Source organism: Panthera onca, chromosome A3 (assembly GCF_046562875.1).
Source record: "Panthera onca isolate mPanOnc1 chromosome A3, mPanOnc1 haplotype 2, whole genome shotgun sequence".
Taxonomy (NCBI): domain Eukaryota; kingdom Metazoa; phylum Chordata; class Mammalia; order Carnivora; family Felidae; genus Panthera; species Panthera onca.
This window is the reverse complement of record NC_138341.1, coordinates 97,094,356-97,118,213: the sequence shown is the minus strand read 5'-3', so window position 1 is coordinate 97,118,213 and position 23,858 is coordinate 97,094,356. Positions and strand designations below refer to the sequence as shown.

At 46.1% G+C, this 23,858-nt stretch overlaps 1 protein-coding gene across 4 annotated transcripts in view; it reads right to left on the bottom strand.

The window, feature by feature from the left end:
* The window catches only part of OVOL2 (ovo like zinc finger 2), a 34,603-nt gene extending 25,572 nt beyond the window's left edge, over positions 1–9,031 (bottom strand). The window contains exons 1-2 of one of the 4 annotated variants that reach the window (XM_060611492.3): positions 8,626–8,892; positions 6,176–6,402 (exon numbers count right to left, since the gene is read on the bottom strand). In XM_060611492.3, the coding sequence (XP_060467475.1) occupies positions 6,176–6,402; positions 8,626–8,830 (432 nt within the window). In that variant the 5' untranslated portion in view covers positions 8,831–8,892. Of the gene's footprint in view, positions 1–4,962; positions 5,176–6,175; positions 6,403–7,072 lie in introns of those variants that run through there. The other 3 variants (XM_060611509.3, XM_060611501.3, XM_060611506.3) reach the window with 3 other exon arrangements.
* Positions 9,032–23,858: the final 14,827 nt, after the last annotated feature.

Genomic DNA, 23,858 nt, shown 5'->3' with positions numbered 1-23,858 from the left:
AAAGGTGGACCTCCCTTGGTGGCCCAGTTCTGCAGTGTGGCTCTGGGAGTTCAATCCTGGTTCTTTGTCCATTTACTACCCTATCATTAACCATTCTCAGCTGAAGCTAACTACAGTGGTTTCTGTTGTCTGCAGCTAAACCCACTTCACCTATGTTCAAATTAAAAGCTGGTGCAATTAACACTTACATGGTTCCCCCATTCCTTTTCCCCCTTTTAATTAATCTGGCCTTTTTTGAGCATCTAGTCCAGATATTTCCCCAGATTTACATTTTCTTCTCACCTATTTTCCTCCAAATGCTGTCATTTACATCTAGGGACTGTTGATTCCTTCTTCCCCGCCTGTACTTCTGTCCTATGTTGACCTATGTCCTGCTATGAGTCAGGCATTACTGTACCAGGTGCTGGGTATACAAAAAGCCCAGGAGGAATGTTCCTTGCCTTTGGTGGGTCTAGAGTCAAGAAGAGGAGCCTGGTCAGCCAAATGTAAGGGACATGGTTAGTGAGTTACAATGGGGGTGGGGTGAGGGGCATCCAATTCTGTCTTATGAGATAACAGACAATAGGTAAGGAGTTAGGGACAGAGCTATGTTCTCTTCCAAAAGCAAATGGATGGGTTTTTTAAAACTACTGAAATCCGTGATTCACAACATATTTAAAAATAAACAAGTTGGCCATAGCTATGGAATTCTGGTGACCCAACCGGTTATCTTGAAAACTGGTAAATAAAGGGAATCTTATCTGGCCTTTCCTGAATGAACTGTCTCACTGGGAACCAAACAGCAGATGAGGCAAAGTGTATCTCTGTACAAGAATATCAACTAATAAACAAAGGACAGAATATCACAACCCCTAATAACCTACAATATTTAGACCCTGAATATCAACAACTGCTGACATCACAGAGAGACAACCAAATATTATGTGCTTTCCGGATGTTAATAGGTGCCCCCCACTGTGACAGACTATTTAGCTAAAACAAATACACCTGATCAGACACCTAAAGCAGTGTTGATAGAACTTTCTGCAATGAAAGAAATGTTCTAATTTGTACTGTCCGATACAGTAGCCACTGCTCACACATGGTTACTAAGCACCTGAAATGTGGCTTGTGCAACTGAGGAACTTAATATTTAATTTTACTTAGTTTAAATTTAAATTGTCACACGTGACTTTCGCTACTACACTGGACAGTGCAGCTGCAGAACCAACTACCCACATTTAAAAAAAAAAATCTGGGGGTGCCTGAGTGGCTTAGTCGGTTAAGCGGTCGACTTTCGGCTCAGGTCATGATCTCACAGTCCGTGAGTTCGAGCTCCGCGTCGGGCTCTGTGCTGACAGCTCAGAGCCTGGAGCCTGCTTCAGATTCTGTGTTTCCCTCTCTGCCCTTCCCCTGCTCTCTCTCTCTCAAAAATAAAGAAACATTAAAAATAATTTTTTTAATTAAAAAAATAAAATAATTTTTTTAATTAAAAAAATAAAATAATTTTTTTAATTAAAAAAATAAAATAATTTTTTTAACGTTTATTCATTTCGGAGAGACAGAACATGAGTGGGAGAGTGGGAGAGTGGGAGAGTGGCAGAGTGAGGAAGACACAGAATCTGAAGCAGCTCCAGGCTCTGAACTGTCAGCACAGAGCCCGACGTGGGGCTCAAACCCACTAACAGTGGGATCATGACCTGAGCTGAAGTTGGATGCTTAACCAACTGAGCCACCCAGGCACTCCACCCAATTACCTATTTAGAGAAAATCTAGGAGACCGAGGAGCATTAGCCTCTGTGGTGATGCACTCCTCAAAATCCAGATTGTTAGAAACTCTCCAAGCAAATTACTCATCTCTTCAATAATTAACTTGTAAGGAAATGGACAAGAGATGGGGGGTGGGGGGGAATGTGTAAATTAAGAGACCTGAAAGACATGTCAGTCAATTACAATGTATAGACATTGTGTGGACGGGACTCAGCAAACTGGGGAAAAAAAAAAAAAAAAAAAAGTATGAATTTATGAGACAATTAGCAATGTGAACACCATTGTTAACATGGGTGTGATCGTGTACCTTGATCTTTATCTATCACAGGCACATTCTGAGTTATTTATGGTTGAAATAATAGGATAACTGAGATTTGCTTCAAAATCACGTGTCGGGCGTTAGATGTGGGCTGGATGGGCAGGACCAGCCATAGAAGAACGGTTGTTGGGGTGGGGTAACGGGCCCTATGCCTCTGAAAGTCTCCACAAATGAAAAATGATGAGAAAAAAAAAAGGAAAAAGACTACTGCACCTTCACATATCTGGCACTACTTGAAGACTCAGACTACAGAGCCAGGTAAAAGACCAAAAATACTTTAGAAGGAATTCTGCACTCAGTTCCTTTTGAAGTATCCTTGGAAGAGGCCAAAGGAAGGGAACAGAAGGGGAAAAGGAGGAGATTCATTTGCTATTCTATACTTGCACCTGGGTCCCACCACCCACTGAGACAGGAAGGAAAAACATCAGTCAATTGACTGATTTCACTTCAGAGTTACTTAGTTTCTGATAAACCTTCAAAGGAAGGGCAATGGTGATCAGGGTGTCTGGGGGTCTCTGCTCCACAGCTAGATTCCTGCAAATGGGCCCAGGACAAAAGAGACTTAAAGCCACCTAGACCTGTCACGACCGCCTTCTCAGATGCACATGATCTACCCCCCACCCCCCCCCACCCCCGAATCTGTTTGGAAAATTACTGAATCCTCAGCAGTAAAGAGACGATTTTGCAAACCGCACTGAGGCACACAGTCAGAAGGCAGACAGGCTGGGAAGAGCCATTTTCCTAACCAGCACCTAGGACTCCTTTCCAGATCCACTCACAAGCACAACCAGATTGGCAAATCCCTAGTACCCACTGGAGGCAACAAAATACTGGAAGTTAACGAAATCTGCCATCCATCACTATTAAACTAACTTCCTACTGGCAATTTATACATGCACAGAAGTGCTAGACATTCTGCAGCCCTTATTTCATCTAACCGTCACTTCTGAGAGGCTGATTCCATTGCTTTTCCATTTTACAGATGAGGGAAGTAAGACTCAGGACAGAGAGGCCCCTGAGTGGTTCAGTCAGTTGAGCATCTGACTTCAGCTCAGGTCATGATCTCATGGCTCATGAGTTAGAGCCTTGCTTCGGGGAGCCCTCCTTCTTTCTCTCTCCCTCTCTCCCTTGCTCACTTGCACCCTCTCTCTAATACAAAAGAAAAAAAAAAAAAGACTCGGGACAGATAATATATCTCTAAGACAGTTGGTAAGATGGACCCAACTGAGGTCTTCCTTCTCAAAACCCTTCCAGAGCCCTCCTCCACCTGCCCAAGCGCACCCCCACCTCTTGGCTTGGCCCCTTCACCACCTCATCCTGTCCCAGTTTCTCACCTCCCACTTGATCTCTGACCCAGCAGGTCCATTCTCTATCTTCGGGCACCATAGCTTTGAGTCCTTTACTGACTCAAGTTTTGGGCTCAGCCATACACCCCTAAAGCCTGACTCTCCCCCCCTTCCCCACCCTCAAATCCACACCAAGAAACCTTCCCTGCTCAGAATTACATCTTTGCACATGCTTTAGCATTCCCTTTGCTGTAACAGAGTTAATAATTAGTATTTGTGTCTCCCCACCAACCCAGACAATCCCAGCTAGAGTTAAAGGGCACCTACCACATTCCCCTCTTTACTCATTTATTTTCACCACTCTATGAGGTAGGTTTCATTATTATTCCCATTTCACAGACAAGGAAACAGAGGCCCAGAAAGATTAGCAACTTGCCTAAAGTCACACAGCTAAGAAGTGACAAAACCAGAGGCTGGGGGCTTAACTGTTTCGGTCAAATGATTCTAGAACACCAGGCTGGGAACATTTTTATCTCCTGGCTGCCTAGCACACAGAAGGCACTCCAAAAAATTAGATGGGATGTTGCCTCTCTCTGCAGGGCACTGGCTCAAACCTGCCCCTCCTCTACTCCTCTGAGCCAGCTGCTTAGTGAGTGTCTTGAAGTTACTCAAACTCAATCATTATGCTTCATGCATGGGCCTCATTCTTGAGTGGTATTTCTTTTCTTCTAGTGAAGAAACTAATTTTTTTTTTAATTTATTTTAGAGAGAGAGAGCCCACCAGCAGGGGAGAGGGGCAGAGAGAGAGAGAGAGAGAGAGAGAGAGAGAGAGAGAGTCTTAAGCAGGTTCCATGCTCAGCGTGGAGCCTGAGGAGGGGCTTAATCCCATGACCCTGGGATCATGACCTGAGCCAAAATCAAGAGGATGCTCAACCAACTGAGCCACCAGGCGCTTGGAGAACCTAATTCTTAAGAGTCCAGCATATTTTTCACAGAACAAGAGAATTACCCAATATGCTAAGTCACGGGCAATTTGGACAGTCATTTGAAAACGGCCAATACCACAGATGATAATTCTGGAGGCTTGGAGCATCTTAACACCAAGATATCTATTTTCTGACGGAAGCTGAAAGGGAAAAGGAATCTAAGCATCCTCAGTAAACAAATAAAACTTCTCCGGAAGCTATGCTAAGGTGGAGGAGCAAACTCACCACCCCGCAGCCCTTGGGGCGGTTTGTAGGCAAGATCACAGAAATAAGATTGTGGTTTATTTATTCCTTTAATCCAGGGCTACGATGGCGCTGTTTACCTGAGACAAGAGAGAGCTCCTAAAATGCTGGTTAAGGGACTAGACCTTTCTCCCCTGCCACTTTCTTCCCAGGGTAATCTGGGAAATTGGGGGACAGAGGGGCAAACGGACCACAGTCAATCCCAAAACAACGTTGCAATTGTCCTTCCAGCCCGGTGATAAATATGCAAGTGGGACACTTAGAATTTCCTGGAGGGCAGAGCTACCAGCCTCAGGCAAACTGTCCCCTCCCACTTAACCCCATCTGGCCCAGAAAAGCCTCAGGCCAGCTGACTTTGAACCTCAGCAGCACCACTTACCACCGAGCAGCACGCGGCACCGCAGTAACCTTTAAAGAGGTCTTTTCCCGAGGATTCCAGCTCCAGCCTCTAGCCTCAATTCATAACCAAATGCACCCTAGCCCGCCCCCAAGCTAAACCCCAGGAACCAGGAATATGCATAGGGAGGGATGGCCTCGCCCAGGAAAAGTAACCTAGTGTCACCCAATCCACAGCGAACACTGGAGTTCCTCCTCCCCATACCCCCATCCCCCCCGCCCTGGGCAGCTGGGCTGCAGGACCGCCTTGGAGCGCTCCAGAATTCTCGCCCACTAAGAGGGCCTGGAGCCCGCAGAGTCCCACCAAGCTCGGAAATGGGGTCATGTGATTCCTAAAACACCACTCCCTGGCTCCAGCTGACTGAGTCAGTGGAATGGGATTCCTTAATCTTGGGGGTAGCGGATACATTTGAGCAGGCGATCATGGAAGTTCTACCCAGAAAAGCCAGATGGGTGTCCTGATAAGATGTCGCCTACAATTCTAGAAGACTAGGGGGAGGGGGTTGCTGAAGGATGGTAAGGGAGGGTAACAAACACTCTAACCCACTGGGGGCGGGGCACTGAGGCAATTTTCAGGTGAACCCTTTTATCCATCAGTTTAATTAAAGAAGATTGGAGAGGTATGACAAATTTAAAGTGCCCAGCACAGGCCTCGAGTCTAACGGGCACTCCATAATTGTCACTGGGAATAGCTGTTATTGCGAGAGGGCCACTGTGTGCCAAACTGCCGCCTCGGTCTCCAGAACGCAAGCAAGTGTGTGGAACTCAGAATTCACATAGCGCTAGGAAATGCGCCCCAGAGAACGGAATTGCTGAGAGCCTGGGTCCCTCCTTTCTGAACCCGGGAACCCCGACGGCCTGGTGATTCTTCAGGCCCTGCACACACACTGGGCTGCTGGAGGGAGGAAGCTGGGCCTGGGTCTTTTAAGCAGTTCCAGAGGCCACCCCGGCAGACTGTGCCGGCTCCAAGGCTCAGCGGCGCGGGCCGCTGGCTACCCAGCAGGCGGGAGGACGCGCTGAGCCGCCCTGGCCGAGACCCAGAGGCAGGTGCAGGAACGGCGCGGCGGGCGCGCTCGGTGCCGGGGTGCACCGGTGCCCGGGTGCGCGGGCGGGAGCTGCAGGGAGGGGCGCGGGTTCCCGGAGCCCGACGCCAGGGCGTGGTGCAGGTGGCGGCGGGGGCAGAGTCGACACCATACCTTGATTTTCGACCTAGCGACTGGGCGCTGCATCGCCGCCAGGTGTCCACCCGGGCCCTCTGCGTCGCCAGGCTCGGGGATTTCGCGCTCGGGGGCGCGCGGGGACGAGCTGCTCTCGGCGCCTCCAGGCTCCCCCGCGCTGCTGCTGCTGCCGCCGCTGCTGCTGCTACTGCCGCCGTCGCTGCGGCAGTCCTCGGGGGGGTCGTGGAGCAGACGGCCCAGGCCCACTGCGGAGGGAGGGGCGGCGCCCCGACACAGACACGCGGCGTCAGGCCCGGGAGTCCGCGGCAGTTTGACCTGCGGGCGGTGCCGCCGCCCCGCCCTGGACCTGGGCACCAGGCCAAGTGGGCAACACGCGGGGGTGGACGAGAGAGTCCCCGGCTCGGCCTCCCGAGCGAGCACGGGGTTGAGGGGGGGGGGGAGGGGGCGGCTCCTCGGTCCCATTCCCGCGCCCACAAGGAACCGAGGGCCTTGGGCGGCTGGGGACACTACGCGCCAAGTTGCCTCTCCCTGGGATGAGGGGATAGGGGTCTGACTTCAACCTACCTAGCCCGAGGGGCTGACGGATCCTGGGGCGACTCTATGAAGGCATGGGACCGAGAGGAGCCCCTACTGGCCTTCAGTCTCCCCTCCTGGGCCACCTCGTCCCGCGCTGCAGCCAACGGTCCCGCCGCCGGGCAATTACAGGCGCCCATTAGGAGGAAGGGGGCGCAGGGCGTCGCGGGTTCCCCAGCCTCTCCCTCTCCGTCTTCACGCGCCTCAAGGACCTCCCCCCGCCCCGAAAGAGGGGGCATGGGGTGGGCAGTCCGGCCCCCGCCGTGAGCTGAGGGGACCCGGACACCCCTGCCCCCACCCCGGGAGTCCCGCGCCCAGGCCCGGCCCCCGCGCGGCGCTCACCTGGGATGTAGGTGTCTGCCCTTTCCTCATCCGGGAGCTCATCCCAGCTGCGGACAGAGACCCCCGGGCTCCTCCTCTTCACCAGGAAGACTTTGGGCATGGTGTGGCCCCCTCCCCGGCCGGCGGCCCCCTTCCTGCCGGCTGCTCCCCGATAGGGGCTGCGGCAGTGACTCGGTCCCCGGCTCCCGGCGGCCAGAGCCCACCTTCCCGCCTAGCCTGCCCTCTCCCTCCGCCCCCCGCCGCGCCGCGGCCCAGGCCTCTCCCCCGCACGCCCGGCGACTCCCAGCCTCCGGGCTCGGCGACACCTATGCCTTAAATCGCGGGTGAAACCACGCCGGGGAAAAAGTTTCATAAGGTGGAATAGAAGAGACACCAGGAAACTTGGGAGTGAGCATGCGCCCTGCAACATAACGGTGTCAACAAGCTCGCTACCTGTCCGACCGGTTCCGGCGGCCGGGGCTGCCTGTTCCAGCCCTTCCTTAGGCATGAATGTTTGCAAAAGAATTTAACGTCTGATTCTTTCCCCCCCTCCCCTTTTTAAAAAGGGAAGAACGTTTTTTGATCAGCCTCTCGCCCCATTCCCCATCACGAGCACCTCAGGGCAAACTCTTAGAGGTTAGCCCCCAGGTCCGCTTCCCGGGGCGTCCATCCTAAGAGCTGGAGCTTCCTGCGAGTTGCACACACCACCACCATCCCCCGCCCCCGGGTGGATTTGTCTCCGACAAGCAAGCAAGAAAATGGCTCAGTTCCTCCGGACTTTGTGGATGGTTTCCGCGGCTAGTTGAAATCCCGGCGGGCGGAAGGGGGAGGCGGCAGGAAGATTATCCAGGGCTCTGTTCTGGTAAAGAGGGCGACTTGGGGACTCAAGATCCCCATCATTTACAACAGTCCCCCCAAATAAGCACAGTAATAATATGACTTAAAGCTCGGCAGCTTTAGAACACGTCGTTATTACTGATCTGTGCCACACAATCTGGGGAAAACAAGTCAGCTTGCTCTGCTAAAGCAGCTTCCATCCCAAGACCTACCACCCCAAGAGCCTCATCAACCCAAATAAACACACAATGGAAACAAAAGCCGAGCGCCTGTTATGCAAACGCAGCTCCGAAACAAATCTCTTATCCTTGCCCACTCCCATTACAGTCTTCGCCTAACTGCCCGCTCCCCGAAATCACAGGCTGGGAAATACCTTTCCCAGTAAATGAAGACGGGCTGCTACTGGGGAGGTGGCTGGAGAGCTTTGTATTTATTTTTGGTTTTGGTTTTTCCTCTAGGGCTTTATTCGCGGAGGGGGAGTTGGGAGAGAAGGAAGAGGAGTTGGTAAGAGAAAGATGCCAAGTTTCTAAGACCAGCAGTGCCGGCGTTTGGGGCGCGCGCTGTCCCTCTCACGGCCCCTGCTCGGGTGCGCCCGGGGACGCGCAGCACTGCCTCCACCGCTGCGGTGGGCGCACCCCTCCTGTGGGTGAGCAGACTCGTGCGGGCTCGGGGGCTGCCGGGGCGCGTCTCGCCAGGAGCTCCCAGGCGCCCGCAGCTCGCCCATCCGCCAGACTCACCTGTCTGTAACCCGACCCGCTGCGCGCCCGGCCCACAGGGCCGAGGAATCGACACAGCGGTTTTCCCCGTCCTCTTCCGCCCTGGAATGGCCCTTGGGGACACAGCAGCCTGGTAACGGATTTCTCGGCTCGGCTGGAGTACTCTTTCCGCGCACGGAGAGGGGGCGCAGCTCTCCAGGGTCTGCGAAGGGAAGAGAAGCGCCATGCCTCGGGGTCTGCCCTCAAGAGGTCACCCTGTCTTGGCTCAAGCCTGTCTGGACTCCAGATTTTCTGAGAACAATCAACGAAGAATGAAAAAGACTTTGATCCGGTTAAGCCGGGTGTGGAGAAGGAAGACATTTCTATAGCGGCACAAGGAAACGAGGCTTCTTTTTAGTCTTTAAGGCTGATGGCGCAGCTTCTGGGAGACTCTGAGGATGTATTTTACCTACCAACAAACTGAAGATTTTTCGGAAAGAAGGAGCTTGGTGGAATGAAAGTAAAATAAAGTAAAACTGTGAAATCACAGAATCACCTCCCATCTCAATAAAAATCTTTAGAACTTCCCTTCGTTCAAAATTCCTGATTTCATGAAAAAGTCAGCCAGCCCCATTAACATTTTTTTTTCTCTTATTGGATTTCAAATCAATGAGTGCCTGAACCACTTTGTCCTTTATCTGAAAAGGCTGTAGAATGACAGACTAATAAGGCTAGGAACCTGGAGAAGCAGTGCAAGGTTTGGGGGATTCGGAATAAAAAATAAGAATAAGTACACTTGTGTTCGAAGATTGTTGGAGGCGCACTTGCTGGCTGGTTTGGGGGGGATTCTAATGTGTTACCTTTCTCTTTTTCTTGATCGGACTCAGGGGTTTATCAATATGACTAACATTTTCGAGCAGTCCGTTTTGCTTTTGTTGACTCTTCTTTATTTTAAGGTTAGTTTTCTAAGTAGCTTTCTACGGAGCTGATAAAGCAAGCATCCCCCCAACATAGGATAAGAAATAAACTCAATTCTTTAAAACTCTCAAAGCTAGGCGTTGAAAGAGACAGAAGCAGTGATCCGGCCCACTCCCCGCCCCCACCGCTCCACTGGCTGGGGGAGGGGGGTGGCTGTGCGTAGTGTCCTTAGTAGGTTTGTATCCAGCCCTGCTTGAATACTTAGCAGTGCTGGGAGCTCACTTTTTCAAAAAGCAGGCTATTCTCTGGTTAGACGACGATGCTGTTGGAAAGCTTTCCTTCTGCTTTATGGAAAGTCTGTTTCCTTGTACTTTCACCTCCCCTCTGCACTCTGCACTCTGCCCTCTAAAGCTGCTGAGACTAGTTCTGTGCCCCCTCCCCCTGATAGTTCTTCAAATGCAAGAAAACAAGCATGAGTGTTCTCACTTAAGACTTCCTTTCTACAGTAATATGTAGTCAGGTTGAAAATAGACAGGTACAGACCTGTTCAGTGGCATCCTGAGAGCATGAGGAGAGGTTAGGATGTTGGGGAAATATTCCTAAAAAAAAAAAAAAAAAAAAATTTTTTTTTAAACTTTTTGTTGAGGAATAACATAGTGTTAGAAAAAAATGCACAAATCATAAGTACACAGCTTGATACATTTTTACAAACTGAATTCACCTGTGGAGCCAGCACCCCAGGACAAGACCAAGCTGCCTGCTCTGATCACTCCATTTCACACTAGACCAGCTTTTTTGTGGGCACAAGACAGAAAAAAAGAAATATAAGATAGGAAATCTATAATTCCTTTATAGAATTATAAAGGAAAAAGCAAAACAACCACCATTTATAGTCAGTAGGATTATCTATGTGGAGAACGGAAGAAACTACAGATAAATGATTGGAATTAATAAAAGTTTAGGAAGGTTGTTTTATAGGAAATCTTTGTGTGTCAATTGCATTTCTAAATGTCAATAGCATTTAGAAAAATTAAAAATCTGATGAAAAAAATGACCTACAACCGAAACACAAAGTGCCTTGAGATAAAATTTTTTTAATATTGTGGAAGATCTTTGTGGGTAATATTAGAAAAATTTTGATTGGAAGACATTAATCAATGGAAAGATTTTTCATAGTAATAGACTAGGAGACTCCGAATGAAAAAGAGGTTAAAAATCCCTAAATTCATCTGTAGACTGAATACAGTTCTTATGTACCTGAAAAAAAATATCCTTTTGTGAGATCTGACAAATTTATTCTAAAGTTTATATGAAAGAATAACTAAAACATTATTGTGAAGGCAAGGTGTGTAGATTCACTCTATCAGATATCATTAGTAATCGTGTGGCGCTGGTACACGGAGACCACTAGTACAGAGGGGAGAGCCCTGAAACAGACCCACACGCATGTGGACTTTGATTTATGACAGAGGGCATCACAGCTCAGCGGGGAAAGATGTGCTATTCAAATATGGAATGGGAATGACTGGTAATCCATTTGGGGAAAAATAAGGAAAACTGAGTAATACACACACATATCATCAATTTCCAGTGGGTTAAACCTTTAAAAGTGTATGTGTATGTATATGCATAGATAGATAATGGAGAATATCTTTATGACCATAAGATAGGGCAGAATTTTATTTATTTATTTATGTTTATTTGTGTGTTTGCTATTTATTTATCTTATTGAAGTATAGTTGACACACAATGGAGCAGAATTTCTTAAGGGACAAAAAATAAACCATACAAGAACATATTTGATAAACCCGACTGCAGAAAAATTAAGAATGACTTTATCAAAAGACCTGGTAAGGGGAATGATAAACTAAATCACACATTGTGAGAACTTTTGGAACATATTTATCTTATAAATGATTAGAATCTAGGCTATGTAAAGAACTCAAATGTCAGAAGTAACATAAGTTTTAAAAAACGACAAAAGACATGAACAGGCATTTCCCAGAAGAGAAAACGTGAATGGCCCATCAACATATAAAAAGATGCTCAGTCTCATTAGTAAACAGGAAAATGCAAATTAAAATGACAATGAAATACTACTTCATGTTTACCAGACTGGCAAAATTAAAAGGTTTGACAATACTACTAAGTGTTGCTTTAGATATAGAACAATAAGACTGTTTATGCATTGCTAATAGGTATATAGATTCATTCAAACATTTTGGAAAAGAGTTTGACTTTATCTGGTAAAATTAAACATACACATATTCAATGAACCAGAAATCCCATTCCATTTTTTATTTTTTCATTTTAAATTTATTTTTAATTGTTAAAAAAAAATTTTAAGTAATCTCTACACTCATCGTGGGCCTCAAAATTCCCAACCCCAAGATCAAGAGACACATGTTCTATGCACTGAGCCAGCCAGGTGCCCCCCACCCTCTGCCCCCCCCACCAAGGTTTTAAATGTAGAAAATGTCTTGCACTTTTGCACCAAGAATCACAGACAAGAATATTCATAGTAACGTCATTAATCATATTCAAAAATATAAAAACCTGAACACAACTAGAATGTACATCAATAACTGATGTTTTGTGATAAAATGCATCTAGTGGAAATGAATGGCCCACAGCCACACATATTAACAATGGTAAATCTCAAAAACATATTGTTGAATGAAAAAAAGCAAGTTACAGAAGAATTGTAATATGATTCAAATGATTATTAAAAATTAATCAAAGTAAACAATATCTTGCTTAGGAATACAAACCCACATGTTAAAACCATTAAGCACCAACCAACCATCTGGAAGAATCTCTAGAGAGCTATGCTAAATTAAAAAAAGCAATCCCAAGGTAATGTATTATCTGATTCCATTCATATAACATTCTTGAAATGAGAAAATCATGAAAATGGGGATAAAATTAGTGGTCGTCAGGAGTTGATTTCTAAAAGGACAACACAAAGGACGCTTGTAGTGATGGAAGTGTTCAGGATCTGTGGTAGATGATACCCAAGCTTACACATGTGATAAAGTTGTATAGAACTAAACACACACACGCGTGCGCGCACACACACACACACACACACACACACACACACGAGTACAAGTAAAACTGGATCTGAGAAAGACCTGTGGATTGTCTCAATTTCAATATCCTGCTAGTGATACTGTGCCCTAGTTCTATAAAATTTATGCCTGGGGGAAACTGAATGAAAGGTACACAATTGCATGTAAATCTACATGATCTCAATGTAAAAAGTTCAATTTCAAAACAATCAAAAGTTGTGAAGAGAGGGGCACCTGGGTGACTCAATTGGTTAAGTGGTGGACTTCGGCTCAGGTCATGATCTCATGGTTTGTGAGTTCGAGCCCATCGGGCTCTGTACTGACAGCTCAGAATCTGGAGCCTGCTTCCGATTCTGTGTCTCCCTCTCTCTCTGCCCCTCCCCTGCTCACGCTCTGTCTCTCTCTGTCTCAAAAATAAACTTTTTTTAAAATTTTTTTTAGTGTTTATTTATTTTTGAGAGAGAGAGCACGCGCGAGTGAGTGAGCATGGGTGGGGAGGGGCAGAGAGAGAGAGGGATACACAGAATACAAAGCAGGATCCAGGTTCTGAGCTGTCAGCACAGAGCCGGATGTGGGGGTCGAACCCACAAACCGTGATATCATGACCTGACCTGAAGTCAGATGCTTATCCAATTGAGCCATCCAGGCACCCCAAAAATAAATAAACTTTTTAAAAAATTTGCGAAGAGAGTAGATCTTAAAAATTCTCATCATAAGGGAAAAAATTATAATTATGTGTGGGGATGAATGTTAACTGAACTTATTGTGGTCGTCATTTTGCAATATGTACATGTATCAAGTCATTACATTATATACCTGAAACTAATAACTGTCACATGTCAATTATATCTCAACTTAAACACTAGGCAAAGCAAGAAAATGATACAAAAGTCAGAATAGTTGTAATCACCTGGAATGGGTAGGGAGGGACAAATGGGGGCAGGGATTCCAAAGTACTAATAATGCTGTATTTCTTAACCTGGAGGATAAGAATAATTGTTATTATTTAACCATGTACCCGTATTATAATCACTCTTGTCTGTGTGATATATTTCACAATAATTTTTAAAAGAGAAAACCAGGGGCGCCTGTCTGGCTCAGTCAGTAGAGCATGCAACTCTCAATCTCAGGGTCGTGAGTTCAAGCCCCAAGTTGGACGTGGAGCCTACTTTAAAAATAAATAAATAAAAATAAAAGAAAAAACCAATTAACTTGTGGAGTGGACATGCACCACGCATGAGGAAACCCGTTGTTCATCTTAATTTTGGGGTAGTTTTATGTTATGAGTCTCTCTTCCTCACAAGGGAGCCAGAAAATAGTTTTCCCAGACTCCCTTGCTATATACGGTGCAAGAAGGTGACCCAAGTTCTACAACTAGGATACACGCACAGACTCCATTTAGGAAGGAGGCCCTGGTCAGGTCCTGGTAGCCGTGTCCTGTGCTCAGGGAGGGTGGTAGGCCGAGGTGCCCTGGGCCAGAGATGGCAGCGACAGAGCTACTGGAGAAGCCAGGAACTACAGTTTGAGCACCATTTCCGGCTTCTTCCTTATGAGACTGACTCTATGGTTCCCCCGGAGGTTCCATGAACCGCCTAACATCCTTTAATGAATTGCTTTTCTGATTCAACTAGCTACAGTGGGTTCTGTTGCCACATCTTGGCTCATCTATTCTGCAATTGGCGTTGTCCTGCAGACAGCATTAAGATCTTCGGTTGTTGTCTTTATCAAGGACAAGATTATGGTGCCTCATCATCCCCACTTTACTGTAATTCAGAATGAAAACAACGCTAACCCACAAAATACGTGTGCTTATTTTATTTTATTTTATTATTATTTTTTTTTTTACCTGTGCTTATATTAAATGTCTTCCTTCTAGAATAATTTGCAAGGTTTTGGGTAAACTCACTGAAGAAAAATCCTTATCTCTCTTTCCTTAGTCCCCTGTCTTTCATACCCCCTGCTTTTCTGGAGCCCTAAATATGTGCCTCATCTACCTCTAGTCCCGCCCTGTCCAAAGCAAGAACCACTGGTTGGTCACATGTGGCCACTGAGCACTTGAAAAGGTAGCTGATGTGAACTGAGATGTGCTATACGTGTAAAACACACACCAGGTTTTGCAAACTTACTACAAAAAGACTAATATATTTCATTAATAGTTTTGTATACTGATTTACATGTTGAAACGATAATATTTTGGATGTACTGGCTTAAATAAAGTATAGTAATAATATCAGCTTCTGTGTGTTTTCTTGTTCATTTGGGTTTTTTTGTTTTGTTTTTACTTTTTTATGTGGCTACTAGAAAATTTAACATACCGTCTGTGGTTCGCATTTTATTTCTGTTGGACAGGGCTGGTCTACATTGTAATGACTGGCATAAGCAGTCTGTGTTGTTCTGAAAGGTGGTCCTTAGTCATCCCCACGTTTTCTTGGTCAGCATTGTGATTTGGAGGATGACAAGAAGTCAACAACAACTTGGCTTCGAAACCTGGCTCTGCCACTGACAAGCTCTAAGGTTATGGCAAAATCATTTAAATTCTTTGAGTCTCAGTGTCTTCATCCCTAAAATGGGATAATAATGTGTCTCTTACCTAACCTCACAAGGTTATTATGAGAATCAAATGGGATCATATTTGTGAATGTGCTTGTAGGAAGTATTTTTCTATTGTTCAAATAACAATGGCCAATGTTAGTCAAATGCGTTCTCTGATCTGGACACTGGGTAATGTGCCCCAGACATACTGTTTCACTAAGCAATCCTTTGTGAGAGAGAAAGACTCGTTTTATACCCATCTCTCACAAGAGAGAAAGCAAAGGTTTAGAAAAGTCAGGAACCCCTGTTCTTAAGCCTGTTATTAGGGATGCACCCGGGTGCCAAGAATGTGCATCCTGAGCTAAACAGAAAACAGCAGTGAGTCCAAGAGGGCGTTCAGTCAGCACCGTTTGCCATGTGGGAGACCCCCTCACCTGTGGGTTACTCAGTTTGTAAACACACCGAGAACTTTCCACAAAAAAAAAAAAAAAAAAAAAAAAAAAGACCTCAGTGTGTCTTCCACACTAACGAGCTCTCTCTGCTCCTGGGCATATCTAGGGTCTACCTGCAGAGGACACCTGGCGTTTTCACCCCCCCCCCCCCCCCCCCCCCCCCCCCCCCCCCCGGCATCTATGCTGCCTTCCTCCAGTAACTGAACTGTGTAGTTTTGAGCAGGCTGACTCCACCCCCTCTGGGGGAGGCCTCTAACCTGGCTAATTAGAGCCTTTGCCTTGGCCACAGTGATTGCCTCAAGGGCAGGCATATGAGATCCAAACTGAGATTCCGTTCCCCTGAGGTTGAGAGAGAATAGGAGCGAGCCTGGGACAGCCGGCCACTTTTCGCCACCAGCAGCAGCCTGAAGTTGAAGCCAACAGAGAAAGCAAAGCAAGGAGAATGGGACAGCAGTACTGAGTGCTCATGACAGTCCTGGATCTATCCCTGGCTGGACGCCAACCCCCCCCCCCCCCCCCCCGTCCCGGCTCTCTTTTTAAAGTTTCTTTATTTATTTTTGAGAGAGAGAGAGAGAGAGAGAGAGAGAGCACAAGCAGGGGAGGGGCAGAGAGAGAGAGAGAGAGAAAGGCAGACACAGAATCCCAGCCCCACACAGGGCTCGATTTCACAAACTGTACGATCCTGACCTGAGCTGAAGTCAGTCACTTAACCAACTGAGCCACCCAGGCGTCCCTCCCTCTCTCTCTTGTGCTTAAGCCCATTGGAATTGTGCTTTCTTACTTACTGCCAAGAGTGTCAACTAAACACCTATTAAAATGACACTGGCTCACTTCGCTGCTGTCCCGTGACTCATGGAAAAGGCAACGTGTCCTTTCCTGATGAACTGCAAGCCGGTTGTCCAAAAGCCACCAGACCACAGTTACTTTTCAGCTTACTCCTGTGAGACAGAGGGCATGGTTATGCGAATTAAGGGCATACTTGTGAAACAACAAATCTCTATCATTTGGGGTACCACAAAAATATAAAGGTAAATAGATAGATGGCTTGGGAGTGAGTTGGCTATCTTTATAAAAGTTACCGATCTAATGTTCTTAAGATGAGTACAGGAATACCTGAATCCATACCCACAAACCAGGGTGGGAGACAATGTCCCATGATTGTATTGTCTTTATTTTGACTCAAGGGCCCATCCCAATGTAGTGGATTTGCCACAAATGCTCTATAAAACCGTGCTCTAACCTCAGAGCTATGGAGTCACCCCACCCCTCTAGATGCCGTCCCTACAGGAAGGATCTTTTCAGCTCTCTGGATCCTGGGCCTCTATCCACCTCTCTGGCCTAAGACACCCCTTTTCTCCCTCCATGCTCCACACTTCTCTGTTCCTCCCTCATGACTTTAGGCTTTCTTTAAAGACTCCAAGAGAGGTGCCTTCAAAAGACTTCACTTTTGCAACACAGACCTCCCCAAAGACAAGAAAGCATGCAGGAACATTTACCTGACTGGCATGAATGGAGAAAACGTTACTGCTAGAAGAAAACACAAATTAATATCTTAGGAATTTTCCCGTTACCAATAATGAATTCATCATTGTTGCCTATCAACCATGTGCAAGACTCTGGGACCATTTGAGGTGGCTCCCTGGTCTATGGTAAGCGTTAACTTGGAAGTCCCAAGTGAGAAAGTTATTCTCACTTTTGATCTCTCTGACAAGGTCCAGGAGAAGGTCTTAGCTTGGTGCTAATAGGTTTTTCACACATCTGTAACACTGGCCAGATTCCTTTTAATGCAAGCCGACTCCAGACCTGGATATAATAAGGAGTATTATAATAAGAATATAATAAGGAGTATTAATCTAGATTGTCCAAGAATCAGATATCAAGCAGAGATTAAAAGCACAAGACTCTTATTAAGGGGTACGCCTATGAGAGAAGATGGAGAGGGGCCTGCGAGGAGTTTGGCTGGGGAGGGGGAAGGGTCAGACTGGGTGGACGTCTGGCCTCAGCGAAGGAGAGACAGAAGGGGGGGTGGAGATTGGGTGGAAGTGTTGTACAGAGACTGCCAGGCAGATCTAAGGAAGGTTCAGCAAGGCCTTCGGGGACTCCTCAGTCAAAGTCATCTGTCAGAGGAGTTCCATGTCTTCAGGGAGCGGGCCTGCCTCCGTATCCCTGCTGTGAGCAAGCCACGGGAAGCGTGGCCTTGCCCCTGGGGAGGTGATGGATTTCAGAGCACAGCACTCAGACCCAGGGCTGACCACTTCCCAGCAGTTGGAGATGTGAGTGGCACATTCTCGTGGCCACCATACAATGTCACGAGTGTGGCATCCATAGAGCTAAATTCCTATGGCTTGGGGGCAATGCTGGTCTGAAGGAAGGTGGCCTTTCAAGTGGGGGAGGCTGCCACAGTGATGTTCCCTCCTCTTCCTCCTCTCTCTCTCCCACTGTACCAGGCTGGAAAATGCCCTTTAAACCTAAAGAAATTGATGCCCTAGTCCCTGGAAGCCAGAATGTGATGTTATTGGGAAAAAGAGACTTTGCAGATATAATTAAGTTAAGGACATTGAGATAAGATTATTATCCTCGGTTTTATCAGGGGTGGGGACCTAAATGCCATCACAAGCGTCCCTATAAGAGAGAGACAAGGATGTCACACAGACAGAGGCAGAGGTCATGGGACCAAAGAGGCAGGGATGGGAGTTATGCGGCCACAGTTGAGGGATACCAGTGGCCACCAGACCCTGCAAGAGGGCTAAAGTCTCTTGGGTGGGGGATGGGGGCTTGGCCCTGCCAACAGTTTGATTTCAGCCCAAGGAGACTGATTTCAGACTTCTGGCCTCTAGAACAGTGAAAGAATAAATTTCTGTTGTTTAAAGCCACCAAATGTGTGGTAACTTGCTACAGCAGCCCGAGGAAACGGATATATCCACCTTCCCCTCCCTCCTTCTTTTCTCTCTTCCTTCTGTGCTTCCTCTTCATTTTGGTTCTCTTTAACCACTTTCTGTGTTTCTTTTTTTCCTACTCTTTTTACTGAATCAGCAAAAGTACTTTCACTTGCTAAGTAATGTCCCTTACATTCCTGTTTTTCAGAAAACTCTGGTCCTGAATGTTTCTTCCGCTTTGTTTTCTCTTCTGATTTCCCTCACTTGTCCCAAGTAGGCCTTCTGCCATTAAAACTTTCCCCAAACCTGTAACTCAAGATCACATTTGTTTCCCCAACCTGTGTTAGGTGATGAGGGCCCAAATTGTGGTTCCTAACCTCAGAGGGTCACAATCTAGAAAAAGAAGACAAAAATATAAATTTTAAAAAATTTTATTTATTTATTTATTTATTTATTTATTTATTTATTTATTTTGAGAGAGAGAGAAGGCGCGTGAGCAGGGGAGGGACAGAGGGAGGAAGAGAGAGAGAATCCCAAGCAGGCTCCATACTATCAACACAGAGCCAGACAGGGGACTTGAACTCACAAACTGTGAGATCATAACCTGAGCCACAGTCAAGACTGGGAAGCTTAACTGACTGAGCTACCCAGGAACCCCCAGAAATGTCAATTTAAGAGTCCTAACATCTTTTAAGTGCTTTGATAAAAGTCTGTACTTTTACAGTATTGTTGGGCAGAGGATGTGGTTATTGATTCTGTCGCGGGGCAAGGAGTAAGGGTCCTCCCGTAGAGGAGGTGACCTGGAGTCCTGACTTCCCAATCCATGAAGGCCACCATCCATCAAACATCGTTTCATATCTACTACCCACCACATACTGAACAATGACCCACACACATAAATGTGAGTGACATAATATGTCACAGTTGTTGTCTACTAAATATCCATTCCGCACTTTTTCCTTGATAACGGACCTCTAACATTATGCAGCACAGTAATGTACTGAGCTCCATTCTCTCTCCTAGCCCCCCATTCAGCTAGTTATGGGCACGTGACATACTTTCATCCAAAGAGTCCTAAACAGAGCTCTGCTTCAATTTGATGTCTGGAGGTGTGGCAGCCATCTTGTGACCATGAGGATACCAGCACGATGATGAAAGCCCAGATGCCGATGTTGGCAGAGCAGGAAGAAAGGGCATGGCCTTTGAAGGCAACCTTGAACAGCTGAAGCAATATCTACAACTGTTCCTTTTAATATCTTTTATAACAAGAGAAAAATATCTATTGTTTAAGCCACTATCGTTTCTTGCAGCCAAAGGAATACCTAACACATTAATATTTTGAGAAATTCTGATTTAGAAAATGTTAGAGGGAGTCACCTGGGTGGCTCAGTTGGTTGAGCATCTGACCGTTGGTTTCGGCTCAGATCATGATCTCATGGTTTGTGAGATTGGGCCCCGTGTCTGGCTCTGTGCTGACAGCACAGAGCCTGCTTGGGATTCTCTCTCATTCTCTCTCTCTCTCTCTCTCTCTATCTCTATCTCTGCCCCTCCCCGCTCGCTCTCTCTCTATCTCTCAAAAATAGGGAAATAGACTTGAAGAAAAAAAAAAAAAAGAAAATGATAGGGGGTAGGAAGAAAGAGTGGGGAAGACAGAGAGAGTGCTTTTACAACAGAGAATAGGGTTTATTTCACATCTGAATGACTCTGAGATTTTTCTCCCTGGCACTTCACTAAGGCCTTCCTTTGGAATCCTGGCAGGCTCTGTGAGAGCTTTGACCAATAGAATATGGTAGAAGAGATAGGCCAGTTTCAAGGCTATAAGGGAGCAGAAGTTTCTGCTTCCTGTCTTGTTGAATGCTCACTCTGGGGCAAGCTGGCTGCCATGTAAAAAGTTCAAGTTTCCTGAGAAAAAACCCAAGCTAGCACATGGAGAGAGGGATAAATACCTGACCAGCCCCAGCTGCTCCAGCACCCCCAGTTTAGGGCCAGGTATGTAAAGGAAGGCAACCCAAGCCTTGGGCATCATCTAACTGCGACCACTTGAGGGACCCCAAGAAACAGCCACCCAGCTGAGACCACCAATCCTCAGAACTATAGGAGATAATAAACAGTGTTTCAAATTCCTCTGTTTTGGGGTGGATTGTTACACAGCATTTAGAACCTAGGAAACGTATAATTATTATTATCATGATTTTAGAGGTGGGGAGGTGGACAATAAAAGGGGCTCTCCAGAAGAAATCAAGCCAAGATGTGGCCAGCCTGGATGTGAGCCCTTGTTTTCTGACTCCATTCATCCTGGTTTAGAGAGAGTTGGAAAAGGAGGATGTGGCCCAGTGTCAAGGGAGTGCAGGTCCTGTGGACCTTGGCCTGAGCGGGTCTGGGGAAGGAACACAGACAGATGGAGGAATGCATGCCTAGAGGCATGAGCAGAAAGTAAGGATGTGAAAAAACAGCAGAGATGATTCCTTCAAGATACTTGGCTATGAAAGGAAGGAGAGATGCAGGTGTATATCTAGAAAGACTATAGGAAGGGTTATTATTCTTATTAATTTTGGAGGTAATCTCTACACCCAATGTGGGGCTCGAACTCATGACCCTGAGATCAAGAGTCCCATGCTCTATGAATTGAGCCAGCCAGGCAAACTTAGGGAGGATTGTTTTTATTTAAACTTTTAATTATGGAAAATTTTAAATATACATAAAGCAGAAAGAATAGTATAATGAAGCCCCAAGTACCCATCACCAGCGACACTACAAATGGTAGTGAGATTATTTTAAATACATCCCAAATATATAATTGCACCGGTTAATATTTCAGTATGTACTCCTAAAATATAAACACCTAACACAGAAAACCAAAGTATCATTATTGATGTGTTTTTTACATCCCTTTTATATTTCCTTCCCATCTCTTTTTTCCTAATTTGTTCAAGAAAGCAAGTTGTTTACTTGGTAGAATTTTCTGCAGTCTAGATTTTACTGATTCTATCTTCTTGGTGCTGACATGTCCTGTAGATTGGTTGTTGGATCTAGAAGCCTGATCAGACTCAGTGTTCATTTTTTGGCAAGGATATATCAGGTGTGACTGAGTTCTTCCAGCAAGAGACACAAAATATCTTGTCCTTTTTTTGTGTGGTTTTAGCAGCCATTAACGAGCATTGCTTATATGAGCGTTATTTCATTGGTGACGTTGGGATTGTTGATGCTCTAACTGTATCATTCTTTTCTTTACAAGCTGGCATGTTCTATAAAGAGAAACTTGACCTTGTCAACAATTTATCTCTGAGATGGAATTTGTAGAAAACTAAGATAAATGTTTTACTCTGTGAGGGTCATTTTTACATTTAAGGACACATGTGAGAGTCCTTTAAGCTTCACGGCTGTTCTTGTCCATGGTCCTGCACGAGACATTCCACAGTTCTGCACTATAATCACTCCAGCCTCAATCCCCTTGATGTTTTGGGCCTCTCCTGTTTGGTCCTACCTATCTGGAAAAAGCCCACCCTGAAAGACCTGTATCACCCACCCTCTCTGAGCCTGTTGCTGAACTGTTGAGTGTTGCTGACAACAACAACAAAAAAAAAAAAAAAAAAATCACAAACTAAGGGCCGCTGGTTTCACAAACCTCGAGCACCCTCCACACCCCCCTACAACCCAACCATGTCTCTCTGAGAACACATCATTGACCCTTAAGATGTGACTAGTGAGTCTGAGGAACTACATTTCTATTTTTATTTAATTTCACCTAACTTAAATATAAATTGTCTCATGTGACCAGCAGCTACTATATTGTGCAGTGTAGATTATAGGACATTCCCTGATTACAGAAACTTCTATTAGGCCAGTCTAGGAAAGTTGACTTCCCATCCCCCAAGGTGTCTGGTTCATACCTTCTCCCTTTGTCTCAAATCTCCTCTAACATTGACTTGTACTGTCCCTTCATTCTTCCCTGAGAATACAGAATATTAGAAGTTTCCAGATAAAGTCTTCATCCTTCTTGACGATAAACAAGCTTTCTCAATCTCCCACTACTAATCTTCAAAATCTATGCACACTTGCTTCCTTGGGGTAAATGTTCAGTCTCCTAACAGAGGCCAAAGCCCCCATGATGCTCCAAATCCAGCCCCATTTTGAGTTGCCAAGGACTCTGTCTTCATTTGTCCCTTCCCGTTCCACACCATCTGTCTTCCCAACTCTATTGGGTCACTCCCACTAGCAAGCAAATATGCTGTTATCTTTAATCTTTAGAAGTCCCCCTTTATCCCCACTCCCTGCCAGTTCTCTCGTGCCCATTTATAGCCAAGAACAGTTCATTCTGACAGTGGTCCTCAGGCTAGTGGCATCCACATCACCCGGAAATTTGTTAGAATGCAGATTCTCAGGTACCGTCCTAGACCTACTGAGTTGGAAACTCTGGGCCCAGAAATGTTGGTCTTATAAGCCTTACAGGTGTTTGCCTGATTTCAAGAACCCAACATGTGTTCAACAATGAGTAACTACACTTTTTCACTTGGTGTTCACTCTTCCTCCCATGGAACCCACTCCAGCCTGGCTTCTGTTCTCAACTCTTCCTCAGAGCTTGGTCCTGGCCTCTTTCACCTTTTCTTTCCCAAGGAAATCTCACTCATTTCTTAATGTTATGAGTGCAACCTAGAGCTCCACATTTCCCGGGATTCAATTATTTGGTAACTCCATGTGAATGTCTCCAAAATATCCCAGGAGGTCTTAAAAACATCTTGATGTTCCCCCTCAATCTCTCCTTCCCCATGTCCCCACCCCAGTCTTCCCCATCTCAATAAATGGCATTCCTTTAGCATCCCCAGCCAGAAATCTCCAAGTTGTCCTTGATTCTTCCTTTCTTTCACTGCCCCTCCACATCCTTAATCAACTGAGCCACCCAGGTGCCCACCCTCCACATCCTTATGTGCTCTGTGTTGTGTAACACACTGATAAGTTCTGGGGAGGAGGACGTGGGCCTCTTTGGGGAGAGGATTATTCTGACTCCTACACCATTTTCTAGGAGGTGAGGCATCACTCTTCACTCCTCAAGTGCGACTTCCTTCCAAAGGGGACAGGATAGAGAAGAGGAAGTTTATAGTGGAGAAACCTGACAAACACTGTCTCAACCAGGTGGTCAAGATCAACGTCAACAGTGATAAGTCATGTGGGTAATGTGCACTGTTGATGAGATGTGGTGAGAATGGCACTTTACTTCTGTTATCTTTCTCCCCAAACCCTGTAACTCCTGTCTACTCAAGAGAAAAGTCTCAGGTAAATTCCAATGAGGAACATTCTACAAAATACCTGTTTATACCCCTCAAAACTGACAATGTCATCAAAAACAAAGAAAGTCATGGGGCACCTGGATGTCTCTGTCAGTCAAGTGTCTGACTTGTGATCTCAGCTCAGGTGTTGATCTCAGGGTT